This window comes from Sapajus apella, unplaced genomic scaffold (assembly GCF_009761245.1).
Source record: "Sapajus apella isolate SASKATOON/1434 unplaced genomic scaffold, GSC_monkey_1.0 scaffold28, whole genome shotgun sequence".
Classification (NCBI taxonomy): Eukaryota; Metazoa; Chordata; class Mammalia; order Primates; family Cebidae; genus Sapajus; species Sapajus apella.
This window is the reverse complement of record NW_022436968.1, coordinates 20,574,748-20,593,014: the sequence shown is the minus strand read 5'-3', so window position 1 is coordinate 20,593,014 and position 18,267 is coordinate 20,574,748. Positions and strand designations below refer to the sequence as shown.

At 37.7% G+C, this 18,267-nt stretch overlaps 1 protein-coding gene across 2 annotated transcripts in view; it reads right to left on the bottom strand.

Annotated features, from left to right (window-relative positions):
• Nucleotides 1-18,267, bottom strand: part of OLA1 (Obg like ATPase 1) — a 174,435-nt gene that overhangs the window by 59,518 nt on the left and 96,650 nt on the right. For both annotated transcript variants that reach the window (XM_032292921.1, XM_032292920.1), the window contains one exon: nucleotides 7,248-7,423. In XM_032292921.1, the coding sequence (XP_032148812.1) occupies nucleotides 7,248-7,423 (176 nt within the window). The remainder of the gene's footprint in view (nucleotides 1-7,247; nucleotides 7,424-18,267) is intronic.

The following is an 18,267-nucleotide window of genomic DNA, read 5'->3' as shown; positions in this document are numbered from 1 at the left end:
GTTTTTTTCAAGGAACAGGGAACTTTTGCTTTAGGCTATGTCTTGAAGAATGACTAAGAAATGCGAATGGAAGAGAACTAAAGAGGTAAAGTTCTGGTAAATTTAAAGCCCTACATTCACCGTCAGGAGAATTGAGAAAAAAAGCAGGTTAAATCAGGCAAACCCAAATCTCAAAGAACTTCGTAAGCCATGGCCTTTATGTTAGCAGTATCCCATAGAAAATAGGTATTTTAATCATGGGAATGACTTGATTAGATCTTCATTTTATATTAGTGGAAAACAAAAGCAAGCTAGTGGAAAAAAGACCAGTTAAACTGCAAAAATAAATTAAGCATAATTGAGGCTCAAACCAAAGAAGTAGTCATAAAAACAAGGAAGAAGAAAGAGGTATGGGGAATATTCAAGAAATAAAATCAACAGGATGAGATATAGATGGTATAAAAGAGGAAGGAGTCATAGATAACAGCTTCTCTGTTAAACAATTTGGTTCAATTAACTAGAAATTATGAAGACTGAGAGTCCAGCCTTACCAAAAATTACTCTAGTATCATGCTTTTTTAGAAATGATCTCTTTAAGTCATATATGAATAGTCCTGAAAGGACACACAACTGTCCAAAGAGAAGGGGTAAATGTGAAGACAAAAGGAGGAAGAATAGATTTTTACAGTACAACCATACCTCAGAGATATTGCAGGTTTAGTTCCAGACCACTGCAATAGAGTATTGCTATAAAGCAAGTCACACAATTTTTTTTGTTTCCTACTACACGTAGTAGTTATGTTTACACTATATTGTAGTCTGTTAAGTGTGCAATAGCATGTCTACAAAAACAATGTACAAACCTTAATTTTAAAATATTTTTTACTAAAAAATGCTAATGATCAGCTGTGCTTTCAGTGAGTTGTAATCTTTTTGCTGGTGGAGGGTCTTGCCTTAATGTTGATGGCTGCTGACTGATCAGGGTAGTGGTTGCTGAAGGTTGGCTGGCTATGTCAATTTCTTAAAATATGAAAGCAATGAAGTTTACCATATCAATCAACTCTTCCTTTCACAAAAAATTTCCCCATGGCATGCAGTGCTGTTTCATAGCATTTTACTCACATTTCAACTTCTCTTAAAACTGAAGCTAATCCTCTCAAACCCTGCCACTGCTTTACCAACTAAGCTTACGTGATATTATTCTAAATTCGTTGTTGTCATTTCAACAGTGTTCAAAATATCTTCACCAGCAGGAGATTCCATCTCAAGAAACCACTTTCTTTGCTCATGCATAAGAGGCAAGTTCTCATTCATTCAAGTTTTATCATGAGATTACAGCAGTTCCATCACGTCTTCAGGCTCCACATCTGCGTCTAGTTGTCTTACTGTTTCCACCACATCTGCAGTTACTTCCTCCACTGAAATGTTGAACCTCTCAAAGTCATCCATGTGGATTTGGAATCAACGCATCCCAAGATCCTATTAAGGTTGATGTTCTGAACTCTCATGAATCATGAATATTCTTTTTTTTTTTTTCTTCCAAAATGGAGTCTTGCTCTGTCACCCAGGCTGGAGTGCAGTGGCACAATCTCCGCTCACTGCAACCTCCACCTTCCAGGTTCAAGGAATTCTCCAGCCTCAGCCTCTTGAGTAACTGGGATTATAGCCACACGCTACCACACCTGGCTATTAAAAAAAAAAAATTTTTTTTTTTTTTAAAATTTTTAGTAGAGACGGGATTTCACCATGTTGGCCAGGCTGGTCTTGAACTCCTGACCTCGTGATCCACCTGCCTTGGCCTCCCAAAGTGCTGGGATTATGGGCGTGAGCCACCATGCCCAGCCATGAATATTCTTAATGGCACCTAGAATGGTGAATCCTTTCCAGAAGGTTTTCAATTTATTTTGCCCAGATCCATCAGATAAATCACTACCTATGACAGCTACAGTCTTAATGAAATGTATTTCTTAAATAACAGGATATGTACATCAAAATTACTCCTTGATCTATGGGCTGCAGAATGGACATTGTCTTAGCAGGTATGAAAACAACTTTAACCTCCTAGCACATCTCTGTCAGAGCTCTTGAATGGTCAGGTACTCTGTCAAAGAGCAGTAGGTCTCAATGAAAGGAATTGTTTTTTTCTGAGCAGTAGGTCTCAACAGTGGGCTTAAAATATTCAGTAAACCATGCTGTAAACAGATGTGCTGTTATCCAGGTTTAGTGGTTCCACTTATATAGCACAGGTAGAATAGATTTAGCATAACTCTCAAGGGCTCTAGGATTTTCAGAATGGTAATGAGCATTGGTTTCAACTTAAAGTCACCAACAGCCTTAGCCCTTAACAAGGGAGTGAGCTTATCCTTTGAAGCCAGGCATTGACTTCTCTTCTCAAGCTATGAAATTCCTAGATGGCCTCTTCTTCCAAGGCTCTTTTGTCGACATTGAACATCTGTTGTTTTCATTGTCTTCATCAATGATCTTAGTTAGACCTTCTGGAGAACTTGCTGCAGCTTCTACATCAGCAGTTGAGGCTTCACCTTGCAGTTTTATATTAGGACTATGGCTTCTTTTCTTAAACCTCATGAAACAACCTCTGCTAGCTTCCAACCTTTCTTCTGCAGCTTCCTCACCTCTCTCAGTTTTCTAACTCTATAATTAGAGTTAGGACCTTGCTCCGGACTAATCTTTCACTTAAGAGAATATTGTGGATAGTTTACTCTTCTATCAACAACACTAAAATTTTCTCCATATTAGCCAGGCATGGTGGTACACACTTGAAATCCCAGCTACTTGGGAGGCTGAAGTGAGAGGATCACTTAAGCCCAGGGGTTTGGATCCAGCCTGGGCAATGCAGTAAGACACCATGTCAAAAAACCAAACCAAAACAAAACTGTTTCCCCATATCAGCAATAAAGCTGTTTTCCTTTCTTCTCATTCATGTGTTCTCTGGAGGAGCACTTTTAATTTCCTTCAAGAACTCTTCCTTTGCATTCACAACTTGGCTAACTGGTGCAAAAGAACTGGCTTTCAGCCTATCTTGGCTGTCAACATGCCTTCTTCACTAAGCTTAATCATTTCTAGCTTTTGATTTAAAGTGAGAGATGTGACTCTTCCTTTCATTTGAACACTTAGAAGCCATCGTAGGGGTATCATTAATATTTGGCCCAATTTCAATGTTGTGTCTCAGGGAACACAGACAACCCGGGAGAGGGAAAGAGATGGGAAACAGCCAGTAGGTGCAGCAATCAGAGCACACCCAACATTTATCCATTGTTTGCTGCCTTCTATGTGCATGGTTCATGCCTCCTCAAAGCAGTTATAACAGGAACATCAAAGATCACTGATCAAAGACCACCTTAACAGATACTATAATAATAAAAGGTTTAAAATATTGTAAGAATTACCAAACTGTGACACAGAGACACAAAAGGAGGACATGCTGTTGGAAAAATGGCACTGACTTGCTCAACACAGGGTTGCCACAAACCTCCAATTTGTAAAACAACAACAAAAACCCCCAAAGCCTACAATACCTGTGGAACCAAATAAAGTGAAGATCGATACGTATGCATGTATGCTACTCTGAATCTTTCAATTTTCATTAAAAACAAATACCTTAAATATTTCAAAAATTATGTTAAGCTGGGCGCGGTGGCTCTCGCCTGTAATCTCAGCACTCTGGGAGGCCAAGGTGGGTGGAACACGAGGTCAGGAGTTAGAGACCAGCCTGGCCAATGTGGTGAAACCTCATCTCTACTAAAAATACAAAAAAAATCAGCCAGGCATGATGGCGCACACCTGTAGTCCTAGTTGCTCGGGAGGCTGAGACAGAAGAATCGCTTGAACCCAGGAAGCCGGAGGTTGCAGTGAGCCAAGATTGTGCCACTGCACTCCAGCCTGGGTGCAGAGTGAGACTCCGCCTTAAAAAACAAAAACAAAAACAAAAAAACTTATGTCAATACAAGTTTTTAAAATTGCCTTAGGAATATAAGAAGAAATCTGCTAATAGCTACATATTACTGAGGACATTGATTTTTTACCCAAATATTTTCAGAAAAAAAGACTCAATTATAATTTCTGGTGGCCTTTGATTCTTCAATTAGATAACTATTAGTTCTATGAATATTTTCTAACTATAATGCTTTCCAAATAACGGATACAAAATAAATTGTTCCTTTAAGCCTAACTTCATTTTTCAAATTTCATTTTTCCAAATGGAATGTACATACACTTAAATAGATTTAAAATTAACCTTGATATTGATGAGTTGGTATTATAGATTGAATCCCCCATTCCTGATACTCAGAAAGTAAACTTATTTGGGAATTAATTAAGCTGAAGCCATACTTAGAGGAAAGTGGGCTCATATGCCAATATAACTCATGTCCTTATACGAAGAGGAAAATTTGGACAGAGACACATAGGAAATGTGGCCATGTGAAGACTAAGGCAGAATTTGGAGTTCTGCTGCCACAAGGCAAGGAATGCCTGGAGCTACCAGAAGCTAGAACTTCTCCCCCATAAAGCCTTCAGAGGGAGCATGGCCCTGCCAACACCCTGACTTCAGACTTCTCGTCCTCCAGAATGGGGAAAGAAGAAATTGTTGTTTAAAGCCATCCAGTTTGTGATGCTTGTTATGGCAACCCAAGAAACAAACACACCTGGCTGATACCAAGAGAAAATGCTTATCCCACTACTGCCTTCTTTAGTGCCTGGGCTTTACTCCAGACAGCAAGACTCATTATGAAAGGTGTTATCTTGGCCGGTCGCGGTGGCTCACGCCTGTAATCCCAACATTTTGGGAGGCAGAGGCGGGCAGATCACGAGGTCAGGAGTTCAAGACCAGCATGACCAATACGGTGAAATCCCGTCTCTACTAAAAATATAAAAGAAATGAGCCAGGCATGATGGCACAGGCCTATAGTCCAAGCTACTCGGGAGGCTGAGGCAGAAGAATCGCTTGAATCAGGGAAGCAGAAAGATATATCTTATATCAGAATAGATCAAACTTGCTGTCAGGAAAAGCTCTGCTTTAGCATTAAAAAGTTGGCTCATGTTTCATGCTAGAGTATATTTAACCCAAGTCTTTCATGCTTATTAACATAAAAATATAAATGACATCCAAATCTAGAAACTAGAAACTTCATAGAGAAAGAGGTTTGAATGTTGAATTTATGAAAGATTACCCAGAAAATAAAAAAGATACATTTAATGAACAGGAAGAATCAACAATATTAAAAAATAATCAGGTAAATACCTGGTAAACAAAATAACCTGCCTATCTTTCTCATAACTTTCAAGTAGCGATCTCTTTTCTATTACATTTTTATGCTATTAGACCATTTGCTAGAGAACATAAGAAATATATTTCTAAAAGATACTTCCCTACAGTAACCAGTTGATATCATAATCATATAGGTATCCACTTTTTTTCTTTTCTTTTCTTTTAAATTGACATGGAGTCTCACTCTGTCACCCAGGCTGGAGTGCAGGGGTGTGATTTTGGAACACTGCAGCTTCCACCTCCCAGGTCCCAGTGATTCTCCTGCCTCAGCTTCCTGAGTAGGTGGGATTACAGGTGTGTGCCACCACACCTGGCTAATTTTTGTATTTTTAGTAGAGATGGGGTTTCACCATGTTGGCCAGGCTGGTCTTGAACTCCTGATCTCAGGTGATCCACCTGCCTTGGCCTCCCAAAGTGCTGGGATTACAGGATTACCCTGCCCATATCCCCTTTGCCCTCACAGGTCCAATACATGGTGATGGCTTAAGGTAAGCATTTGTTAGTCTGCCTAAACTCTATGATCAAACCACAAAGACATCAGGCACCAGGAAGTTAACACTCCTAGGAGTAACCCATAGCCTTAACTGTATAAATTGGTCGATAATTATCCCAGCTTCCTCACTCTTGCAGTAGAAAATTACAGGGAACTTTCCATACTGCTTTTCCAGAGGCTCCTAGCTGGACTGAGCCCCAGCTACCCATGGGGGTAATCTGCTAATTTACATACTTTGTGTTGGTTACTTTCTCTTGCGAGTTTCAATTCCTTACTCTCTGATGTGTGTCTCCTGATACAGTTCCCAAAGAAAGAAACTACAGTCATGCAGCGCTTAATGATGAGGATACTGTTCTGAGAAATATGTCTTTCAGCAATTTTGTCCTTGTGCAAAGAACGCAGAGTATACTTTCACAAACATAGATTGTACAGATTACTATACCTCTTGGGCATATGGTATATCCTATTGCTCCTACAAATCTGTACAGCATGTTATTGTGTTGAATACTGTAGGCAATTGTAACACAATGATAAGTATTTGTGTATCTAAACATAGAAAAGGTATAGAAAAAATCTGATGTTATAATCTTACGAGACCATCACTGTGAATTTTTTTGAGATGGAGTCTTGCTGTGTTACTCAGGCTGGAGTGCAGTGGCGCAATCTCTGCTCACTGCAACCTCTGCCTCCCAGGTTCATGTGATTCTCCTGCCTCGGCCTCCTGAGTAGCTGGAATTATAGGTGCCCGCCACCATACCCAGCTAATTTTTGTGTTTTTAGTAGGGATGGGGTTTCGCCATGTTGGCCAGGCTGGTCTTGAACTCCTGATTTCAGGTGATCCACTTGCCTCAGCCTCCCAAAGTGCTGGGATTACAGGCATGAGCCACCACACCCAGCCAGGGCATTGTTTTTTAAATGTTAAAAACAATTCAATCATATGTAAACTAAAAGCTTCAAAATACATTTTGTAACATTTATTATAACATTACTAATAATTATTCATTCTAATGTGAAAACACATTTGAATATTAAGAGCAATGATGCATGTTTTCATTCCATACAAGAGTATAATGATCTGTCTACTTTAAGAGTGTATTCATTTAGTCAACCCCTATGGAGAACCAATTCCTTGTATAAATCACTTCTTCAAATCCATGAAACCTGTATGAGTCATTTCTCCAAATCCCGTAAATTTTTCATCATAAAACCACATCTTATTCACACTAAAACTTGAAGATCTACATAGTAATCATATAAAACACTCATTATTACTGCTAGCTATTGCTTGCTCAGAACCCCCTAAATAGCCTATCACCATGGCCCTCGGTTGTTTTAAAATAAAGTTTCTTAACAATTTTTTTACACAGAAATAACCCTTGGCTTCTAAAATTCCATACCCATATTAGACATGTCATATGCATTATTTTAAACATTTAATCAAGAAAAATAAACTCTTGAGTGTTTAAAGAAGCTGAAATTTTTACTTACATATTCAGGTTTTAGTTTCTTATCGCCTCCTCTCACAGCCACCTTTTCTAGTTTATCTATAATGGGCCCAATCATTTCCTCATCTTTAAGTTGAAGCTCTTCATGTATTATTTCTATATCTCGAATAGGATCTACACTTCCTTCAACATGAGTGATATCATCATCTTCAAAAGCACCTGAAATGAATTAAAGGGAAGCAATTCAATAAACAAATAATACAGAGGGTTCATTATGATTAGAGTGAGAGATCCCTAGAAGGTTAACAAATAAATATAATAAATAAATTACTCTGGCTTCTTGGCAAGTAGGACACAGCATTTTTTCCCTCATTTAGTAATACTGAAGCTACTAGCAACAAAAGAGTAGTTCAAGAGCCTCAATATTTCAAAAATTGATTTAAATAAATAAAATTATAGTCTTTACAAAAACAAAATTATGTTCCAGAACTACTGGCATTTCCAACTTTGGTACATTAAAAGATACTGAATTCCAGGCATGAAAGACTGAAGTTCTAAACTGCATGATTAGGGTTTCCAAGGGAAACCAGATTTGGGGGGGGGTCTGAAATCATCTGGCAGACCTCTTCCCTGCTTCAATCTACTTTATCACTATGGTTCTGACGGTGATTAGATAATGAACCACTCAGACACACAATTTACACAGCAGCTAATTTCATCGGCCTGATTTGAGGGTATGGTTTTTAGGGGGCTATCAAAGAAGCAGATGAAGGTGCATTTGTCATATATGAGTGACAACCATTCACACTATCTGAACAAAATGATGCTGGCCCTTATTAGAAACACATGCTATTATCACATATTTAAAGTGCAGTTGAAGCCATAATTTCAAATTGCCAACTGGAAACATAAGGGTAAAACAACCAGATATTACTGAAGCATGTGTACTGACTTTCTGCCCTTTTGAAGACATAATGTGGCAACATAATTCAACTGGGATTTACTCAAATTACCAGATAAAGAACAGTATCATAAAAAATGAACAAATACTGAGAAATATTACAAACAGAAAGCAATGATATACCCATGAAACAATATACACATTTATAAACAAATTAATTTCATTAAAATTACCAATTAGATTATAGTCTCAAAATGAGATGTTTTCAAACATAAAGTATCAATTATTTTAGACAGAGGTATCAAAGAAATAATGAGAGAGTTTGACTGAGTTTGGTAAGAGAAACAGTGAACATAGCTCATTCTTAAATACCAAAAACCAAGATACTCTTGTTACAGGTTATAAATAGTTTTTAAATATAACTTCCCAGAATTAAAAATAATTAAGTTGTATCTTAATGTGGACTATTCAGTAATAGTAATAAAACATAAGTATACTATTACAATTAAAGTATAGGTATGTAAAGTAATATTTAAGTATTTTTTGCATACAAAGATGTACGATTTAATGTCAAATTCATATGAGCAAAATTAGCAGAAATGAGGAGCTATATTATGTTTTGCTAATAAATACAATAGACAGTGGTTTAGGTAAATGTTTCGAATCTTTGAAAATATGAGAGACGTCTCCCTGAAAGCACAATATTATTTACTTCTTGTCAAGATGTGAGGTATCTTATGCAAATAGCATGATAAAATAGGAAAATAAAAATGGAAGCTTCCTGGCAGTCAAGCAACACAAATAATATTGTCAGTTATAGAAGTGACTAAGCTTTCTATGACACTCAGAATGAAAAATATCCTATATAGTTGTCTCTGTGTAGGGTCCAATGACTAACTACAGTGATGTCCTCAACAACATCCCTACAGTAAATGCATTAGCAGGTTTTAAATGGCAATTCTTAATTATAATCCTCAATTTTAATCAAGTGGATAATAGGGAGAAACTTAGTTACTGCAATTCTTCTGAAAGCAAAAAAACAAAACAAACAAACAAAAAAAGCCCTCTGATGATCTAAACCAATCCAAAGAGAAAAACAGAATAAAGGAGGGAGGGGAAGAAATCATGTGTCTATCTTGCAACCTTCAAATTATCTTTTAGGTTGGCTCACATCTGTAATCTCAGCACTTTGGGAGGCCAAGGTGGGAGGATCCCTTGAGCCCAGGAGTCCAAGACCAGCCTGGGCAACAAGGCAAGACCCTGTCTCTAGAAGACATAAAAAAAAAAATTAGTTGGGCATGGGGTGTGACTATAGTCTTAGCTACTGGGGAGGCTAAGGTAGGAGGATTGCTTCAGGCCAAAAGTTAGAGGCTATAATGAGCCATGATCACACCACTACACTCTAGCCTGGGCGAAAGAGCAAGACTTTGTCTCGAGCAAAAACAAAGTCAAAAACCTGCCAAAAAAACCCCCAAAAAACAAAAACCAAATTGTTTTCTAGATTGTACCTTGCCTAGACACTACCAAGGACTAGCCTAGGAAAGGAGTTATGACTGTGTCATCACTAATCTATTCCCCCTACTATAAGAAAAAAAAAAAAACACAGACTTTACATACTCTGGTGGCACTGTTGCTCCCCTGCCCCAAGGTTAGTATTATTATATTCATTTGTATTGTGAGGTGGTAACATACCATAATTAGAATTTAAATTTATTTCTGAAAAAAAATTGTCAAATGTTAAGATAAAAATTAAATAAAGGGAACAGTAAAGCTATCCTGTCAAATGGAATACACTAGAACAGGCCTAGAACAGCCGTAAAATAAAAGTTTCCAAACAATTTGGTGGCCATTTGGGTAATTTCCCATTTCTTAGAGCTAAAAAATTAGAGATTCTTTTCCAAAGACATGCTTCTGGGTCAACCATCTTCACCATACATTTATGTCATAGCATTTTTTTGCACCTTGTCTTTTTTAGTACAAGATTTAGTGCTTAAGAATATATAGTCTTTGAGGCCAGGCGTGGTGGCTCACACCTATAACCCTAAGACTCTGGGAGGCTGACGCAGGAGGATCGCTTGAGCTCAGGAGTTTAAGACCAGCCTGGGCAACAAAGCAAGACCTTGTCTCTAAATCAATAAGTTAGCCATGCATAGTGATGCATGCCTGTGGTCCCAGCTACTTGGGAGGCTGAGGTGGGAGATCGCTTGAACCTGGGAGGTCAAGCAGTGAGCTGTGATCATGCTGGATGACAGAGTAAGGCCCTGTTTTTGTACACACACACACACACACACACACACACACACACACACACAATTTTATGATCAGCAAATCTGAGTTCACAGAATATATTTTATATACATACATATATATATATATATATATACACACACACACACATATATATATATATATATCACATAGATTTGCTGATCATAGAATCTTAGACAAATTACCTAACCTCTATAGATCTTATCTTAGCATCTTTAAAATGAAGATGCTTCTACCTCTCAGAGAATGGATATGATTAAATCAGATAATATATGTCAAGTGTTCAGCAGAGAGCCCAACACACAAAACTCTTTCAGTAATTGGGAAATACATTTTTTTTATAATGTAGGAATTGGTAATTTAGAAGAATTCCTCAGCAATATACTCAAAACATTAATTTTGAATAATATAGTTTCATACTATTCAATTCACCTTGGAAAGGATTAAAATAAACAGAGTTTCTAGGTTTTTTTCGCCTAGAAATTCTCATTAGTTCACTAGCACACTTTTACCTTAGTCCATGGCCTAAGTTATTTCAACTTCATATTAACTAAAATAGTGTTTTGTTTTAGTGCACTGGTAAATTCAGAGGACAGACTACACTACATTACACTGAATTGCTTGATGAGAAAGTTACTTTCATTACAATTCTCTTTCAATTTTTCCATGTCAAGAAAGTCTCAGTTTAATGCGGTTGGTCTTTAATGTTCATCTTTTATCAACAGAGCAAGCCTAAGTCTCAGAGCTTCTAAAGATTAAAAAAAATGTTTAAACTGCAGTTTTCATTGTATTTGTTTTTATTAGCTTCAATTTTGGCAAGTAATACCAATTTTCCACTTACATTAGTGACCAAGTTTCCTGTTCAAATAAATTCAGCCAAAAATGTGAGTCATTACGTATAAGTATTACATTTAGATCAATATGTATAAAAACAATCATATATTCTGGTAAAATAACTCGCTATCAAGAGAAATGCCTGAAAATACTAACTATAATCATATTGATGATGATAGGATATGATATGGTTTTTGTGAAATTTATTTTTGGTGCCAGTCTACATAAAATAGGGTAAGATGATAGAACAGGTATGCACGTGCTGAGAAGAGTGAGGAGGTGTGCAATACTTCAGCTAGGATAGGCAGGAAGATTTCTCTGAGATGACATCTGAGCCAAATGGCCAGAATGAGGCAGTAATGGGAAGATCTGAGGGAAGAGTGTTCTTCAAAGAAGTATAAAAGCCTTAAAATAGCAATAAATTTCTGTGCTTCAGAAACAGAAATATGGTCAGTACAGGTGAACCAGGGCAGAGGATGGTAGATTACAGTTTAAGGTGGAGAGGTAACGTACTTCACATACATTTGTAAGCCATGAGAGTTTGGATTTTATTCTAGCTGTAATGGGAAGTCTGGATATTGACTGGATAGTTTTAAATAAAGGGAAGCCAGGGTGACAAGATATGACTTATGATTTAAAGAGGTCACTTTAGCTACTTTAAAAAGAACAGATTCTAAGAGAGGAGGCAAGAGTGACTGCAGACAAAATTAGGAGGTGGCTGCACTGGTGCCAATGAGAGATAACCAGATGAGTGGTACTGAAATAAGACTGTAGAGAAGGAGAGAAACGTATGTACTAGGACTATATTTTAGAGATAGGCTAGATGTAGGATATAAAGTCATAAATGAAGATATAAAATTGACAGTTATCAAATGTGTTTAAAGTTACAGATCTGAATGACATCACCTAGAGAGAGCACTCCAACACTCAGATGTCTGAGGAAGGAGAACTCACAAGAGACTGGGAAGGACTGACCTAAAGTCAGAGAAAAACTAGGAGTATGCTCTTATGAGAGTGAGGGAAAAAAAATTTTCAAGAAGGAGGGTGTATTCAACCATCAGATACTATTTAGAGATAAAGACAGATAAAATTTCTTATAACTCAAGAGTCCAAAAGAGCTAAATTTTAGCTTTTTGAATTTTGAGAATATTTTCTCTTTCTCTAAGTGGACTAATTATATAAAGTAAGACATCCTAAGATTTCTCAGTCTGTGAAAGTGATCCTATCAGTCAATAAGGTGGCCTATTTAGAAATCATAGTCACTTTCAAAGGCTCACATTCCAAATAAGATGGCATAAATAAACACTGAAATAAAAAGTACACTTGACCAGCTGCAGGCTGGTAAACCAACTGATACAAAATCACTGACAACACACATAACATCAAGAGCAGCAGAAGAAAACTATGTTCATACAAGCATTAAAATCAAGTCACACATTTTCAAATTGGGTGATTAAACAGAAAAGAAAAAGAAAAAAAATCAAGTTTACATAAGGTTTCAGAATTCTCTCTTATGGCTTAATGGATCATTTAAGAACCTATCTTTTGTACCTTTTGTAAAAAAAAAAAATACCTGACGTTCAGTAATTTCTTCTCTATTATTTCTTTTTTTTTCAAACTCAAAATAAAATTTAGTAGTCTATTTGAAATAGCACATATACTATATGATCACATTTATATAAAGTCTTTTCTCTCTCTCAATGACACCGACCAAATGCTAATAAGAATTTCTGTGAAGTGAGCTACTAATTTTTAGAACTTCTTTATTAGTTTTGTCTCATTTAAACTTTTTATAATAAAAATGCATTGCTTATATAAAAACAAGTCATTTCAAAATATTTATTTATTTATTTTTGAGACAGAGTCTTGCTCTGTCACCTAGGCTGGAGTGCAGTGGTGGGATCTCAGCTCACTGCAACCTCCACCTCACAGAATCAAGCAATTCTAGTGTCTCAGCCTCCTGAATAGCAGGGATTACAGGTGCATGCCACCACGCATGACTAATTTTTTTGTCCTTTTAGTAGAGACGGGGTTTTGCCATGTTGGCCAGACTGGTCTCAAATCCTGGCCTCAAGTAATCTCTCCGCCTGGCCTTTTTAAGTCATTTTTTAAAAAACACAATAGACAGGGCGCAATGGCTTATGCCTGTAATCCCAGCACTTTGGGAAGCCGAGGCAGGCAGTTTGAGAGCAGCCTGGCCAACATGGTGAAACCTCAGCTCTACTAAAAGTACAAAAAATTAGCTGGGTACGGTGGTGGGTGCCTGTGGTCCCAGCTAATTGGAGGCTGAGGCAGGAGAACCGCTTGAACCTAGGAGGCAGAGGTTGCAAGCTGAAATCGCGCCACTGCACTCCAACCTGAGCGACAAGAGTGAAACTATGTCTCAAAAAACAAAACAAAAAACACAATATACAAGTTTAATTTGCACAAAATTTTGCATAAATTTTGGTTAAACTTTTGGTCTTGTGGTGACTAGCCATAAGGAGAAATACTCACATAATGAATGAGTAACTAAAATGTTAACTATGTTAAACCCTCATTTAAAAAACCATTTGTTATAGAAAAAAAAAATTAACCATAATAGGCTTAAGCTGGATTCTATCACGCGGATTTCTTACCCAGCAATCCTACAGTGTCTCCTTTCACAGTAAAGTACTCTTTTCAAACCTTCTTGATCTCTCTCACATTTCCAGTGCTTTCCAGTTCTCCTCTGCTACCCTAACCTTTCCCACTTCACAGGGAAATGAATGTCACTTCTGGACAGGCAACCCCTTTTTTTGTTTTTATCTAACTAACCTTTCCTTCTTCCCAGCAGTAAAATGGAGAACTCCTTCTACTATTTCTGGTTAATCTCTCTCCCATCTCTGTTCTGGATATTAGCCCCTCCCAAAGAAGCTTGCTCCATAGATGATTCCTTCTATTTCCTGAGACCCCAATCTATTACACCTCTCTCCTGTATTTGTATCTCCTCCATTTCCACTAATACTTCTTATCAACATTTAAGCAAGCTTAAGATTCTGCATTAAATCAACCATGTCATTCGCCCTGGACATTAATTTCCCCTCTAGTTATTGCTTTCATTCCTCTAGTTCAGAGCCAAGCTTTTTGAAGGAGTTGCCGAATCTGCTTTCTTCACTTCTTTCCCCCTGTTTACAACTCAACCCACTATAGTCTGGCATGTGTTACCACCAAGCTAACAGAAACTGATCTTAGAAGGGACATCAGACATCAGTGATTTGCCTTAATGATTTTAAATCTAACAGCCATTCTTCAGGAATTTTGAATGACTACTCGGTAGCGTCTAACCTCAGAGCACTGAAATAGTAGTCTCTTTCATTGCTTCTAATTGCATTCTCCAGATTTTCTTTTGTATTCTCTGGCAACTTCTTCTCAGGTCATTCCTTTTCTTGTTATAATTTCCCCATAAATGTTGATGTCTTTCTCAGCTCTCTTCTCTTATCCCTCTATTATACTCTCACTAACAGAATCGCCAACTCAGAACTCCTTTGAGTGGCTCCAGTATACTCTGAGGCAGTATCAAATGAAATGAACCAAAAAATATTTTTAGTTATATAAACCATTTCTAATATAAAATCTGTTCACTCAGTGAATAAATGCAAAATGTCAATAGTTACTCTAAAATCGTGACTTTTCTAATTTCTGTACCTCCCTTACCGAGGTCCATTCAAAACACATATTTACTTGGTGAGATACATTTGACTATTCCTATGGTACTGCATATTCTGCATGCTACTTATTTACTGGTATGATTTGGCAGAAATGATGAGTTGGCTCTTTTCGATGATTATAAATGGACTGAAGATTAATCAATTCACTCATTCACTCAAAGCCTGTTCTTATTCCATAAAGATGTGAGTAAAAAGGATAAATCTATACTCTGTTTAAAGATGCTGAATCTAACCTGAAAAACTTCAGAAACAAAAATATACTTTGGAAATTCAGGACTTCAGTGAACTGGTTTCCTATATTACTATCTAAACTTGGGTTGCATTCAGCTTTTAGAAGAATCCTTAGATAGACATAGAAATACTTGATGTATTGAAGAGTACAGTGTTCACAGCAATATTTATAAGCCATCTGTCACAGAAAACCTAAGTTTCAATGTGCTCCCCAAAAGTTCATGTTGGAAACTTGGTCTCAATGTAGCAATGTTAAGAAGTAGAATCTCTGGGTAACTAGGGCTCTGCCCCCAGAATGGATTGAGCCATTCACAGATTAATGGGTTATCAAGGGAGTGGGCTATTCATCACCAGAGGGGGTTTGTTATAAAAAGTTTGGCCATCTGTTGTGAGCTCCACTACCACATGATGGCCTGTGCTGTCTTCGGACTCTACAGAAATTTCCCAATAGCAAGAAGGCCCTCACCAGATGCAGCCCATTTACGTTGTACTTCCCAGGCTCCATAATTGTAAGAAATAAGTTTCTTTTCGGCTGGGCGTGTTGGCTCATGCCTGTAATCCCAGCACTTTGGGAGGCTAAGGTGGGTGGATTATGAGGTCAGGAGTTCAAGACCAGCCAGGTCTATAGGGTGAAACTGCATCTCTACTAAAACTACAAAAATTAGCTATGTGTGGTGGTAGACACCTGTAAAACCAGCTACCCGGGAGGCTGAGGCAGGAGAATTGCTTGGGAGGTTGCAGTGAGCAGAGATCATGCTACTGTATTCCAGCCCGGGCGACAGAGTGAGAATCCATCTAAAAAAAAAAGTTTCTTTTCTTTACAAATTACTCTGTCTCTGGTATTCAGTTACAGCAAGAGAAAAGAGACTAAGATACCTTGATATTCCAAATAGCATGCCTAGAGTTTTCTTGGGAATAAGAGGGTGTGTAGTCAAAATGGACCCATTTGACTTATGCTTTTCCCATACTCCATCATTATACGATACAGAGATAAAGAATTCCTTGGTATATAAACCAGTGCATTAACTGCCACCCTCTCAACACATATGCAAACCACAATATGCCTTGTTAAATATGTTTCCAATTGGAGAAAGCCTCCTTATATATCCAACAATGTGCTAAGTTGTGCGAATTAAAAACAAAAGTCAAAATTGATCTCGGTAACTGGACAATCTGGTTAGGAAACAAATCTAACCTATTAAAAAGGGAGAGCAATATTTACCACCAAAGACTTTAAATATAAGCATAATTAATAACGGGTAATGAGCAAGGCCTTTAAAAACAGAAAAATTAGTATAGGTTAAGAAGATGAAGAAAGGCATGACAACCAACAGGGGAAAGCATCATAAAAAACAAAATTTGAGGGGGAGGGAGATCCAAGATGGCTGATCGCTAGCAGCTCGGGATTGTAGCTCCCAGTGAAAGCGCAGAGAACGAGAGGACGCCACACTTTCAGACGAATTTTTGTTGCTCACGCCCCAGGAGATTCCCAGCGGAGGAGCCCCACGGGTTGCCAGCGTGACTCTTGCGGCTGGCGAGGCAGTTTTGCTGCTACCTTGGTGCTGCGGTTCTTGGTGCAGAGTCAGAAAAGCACAATCAATCATAACGCCGCTGTTTTGGCCGGCGCAGTGGGTTGCTCAGTTTAGCGCTGGGAATCAACAAGTTGGATGTCCACTCAGAAACCCAATTATAAAGACGGTAATTATAAAGACCACAGAAGGATAAATTTATAATGAAGGGAAGAAAACAGCCTAAAAAGGCTGAGAATACCCAAAATCAGAACACCTCTCCCTCTACAGGGGATCACAGTTCCTCATCAGCAATGGAACAAGGCCTGATGGAGAACGAGTGTGTTCCATTAACAGAAGTAGCCTTCAAAAGATGGATGATAAGAAACTTCTGTGAATGAAAAGAACTTGTTCTAACCCAATGCAAAGAAACTAAGAACTTTGAAAATAGGTTTGATGAAATGTTAACAAAAATACACAATTTAGAGAGGAATATAAGTGAATTAATGGAGCTGAAAAACACAACATGAGAACTTCGCGAACTATGCACAAGTTTTAACAGCCGAGTAAATCAAGCAGAAGAAAAGATATCAGAAGTCAAAGACCAACTTAATGAAATAAAACAAGATGACAAGATTAGAGAAAAAAGGATAAAAAGGAACGAGCAAAGTGTCCAAGAAATATGGGACTATGTGAAAAGACCTAATCTACGCTTGATAGGTGTACCTGAGTGTGACGAAGAGAATCAATCCAAGCTGGAAAATACACTTCAGGATATTATTCAGGAAAACTTTCCCAACCTAGCAAGGCAGGACAATATTCAACTCCAGGTAATACAGAGAACACCACAAAGATGTTCCTCAAGAAGACCAACCTCAAGGCACATAATCACCAGATTCACCAGGGTTGAAATGAAGGAGAAAATACTGAGGGCAGCCAGAGAGAAAGGTCAGGTTACCCATAAAGGCAAGCCTATCAGGCTCACAGCAGATCTCTCAGCAGAAACCCTACAAGTTAGAAGAGAGTGGGGGCCAATATTCAACATCCTTAAAGAAAAGAACTTTCAACCCAGTATTTTATATCCAGCCAAACTAAGCTTCATAAGCGAAGGAAAAATAAAATCTTTTGTGAACAAGCAAGCACTCAAGAGATTTCATCACCACCAGGCCTGCTTTACAAGAGCTTCTGAAAGAACCACTACACATAGAAAGGAACAACCAGTATCAGCCTTTCTAACAAATACCAAAAAGTAAAGAGCATCAACATAATCAAGAATTTACATCAACTAATAGGCAAAACAGCCAGCTAACATTAAGTGGCAGTATTAAACTCACATATATTATTATTAATTCTAAATTTAAATCGACTAAATCCCCCAGTCCAAAGAACAGACAGGCAAAGCCAAAACCCATCGGTATGCTGCATCCAGACTCATCTCACATGTAAGGATACACAAAGACTCAAAACAAAGGGATGGAGAAAGATTTACCAACCAAATAGAGAGCAAAAATAAATAAATAAATAAAAAGCAGAAGTTGCTTTAAAGCAACAAAGATCAAAAGAAGCAAAAAAGGATATTACATAATGATAAAAGGATCAATGCAACAAGAAGAGCTAAAGATCCTAAATATA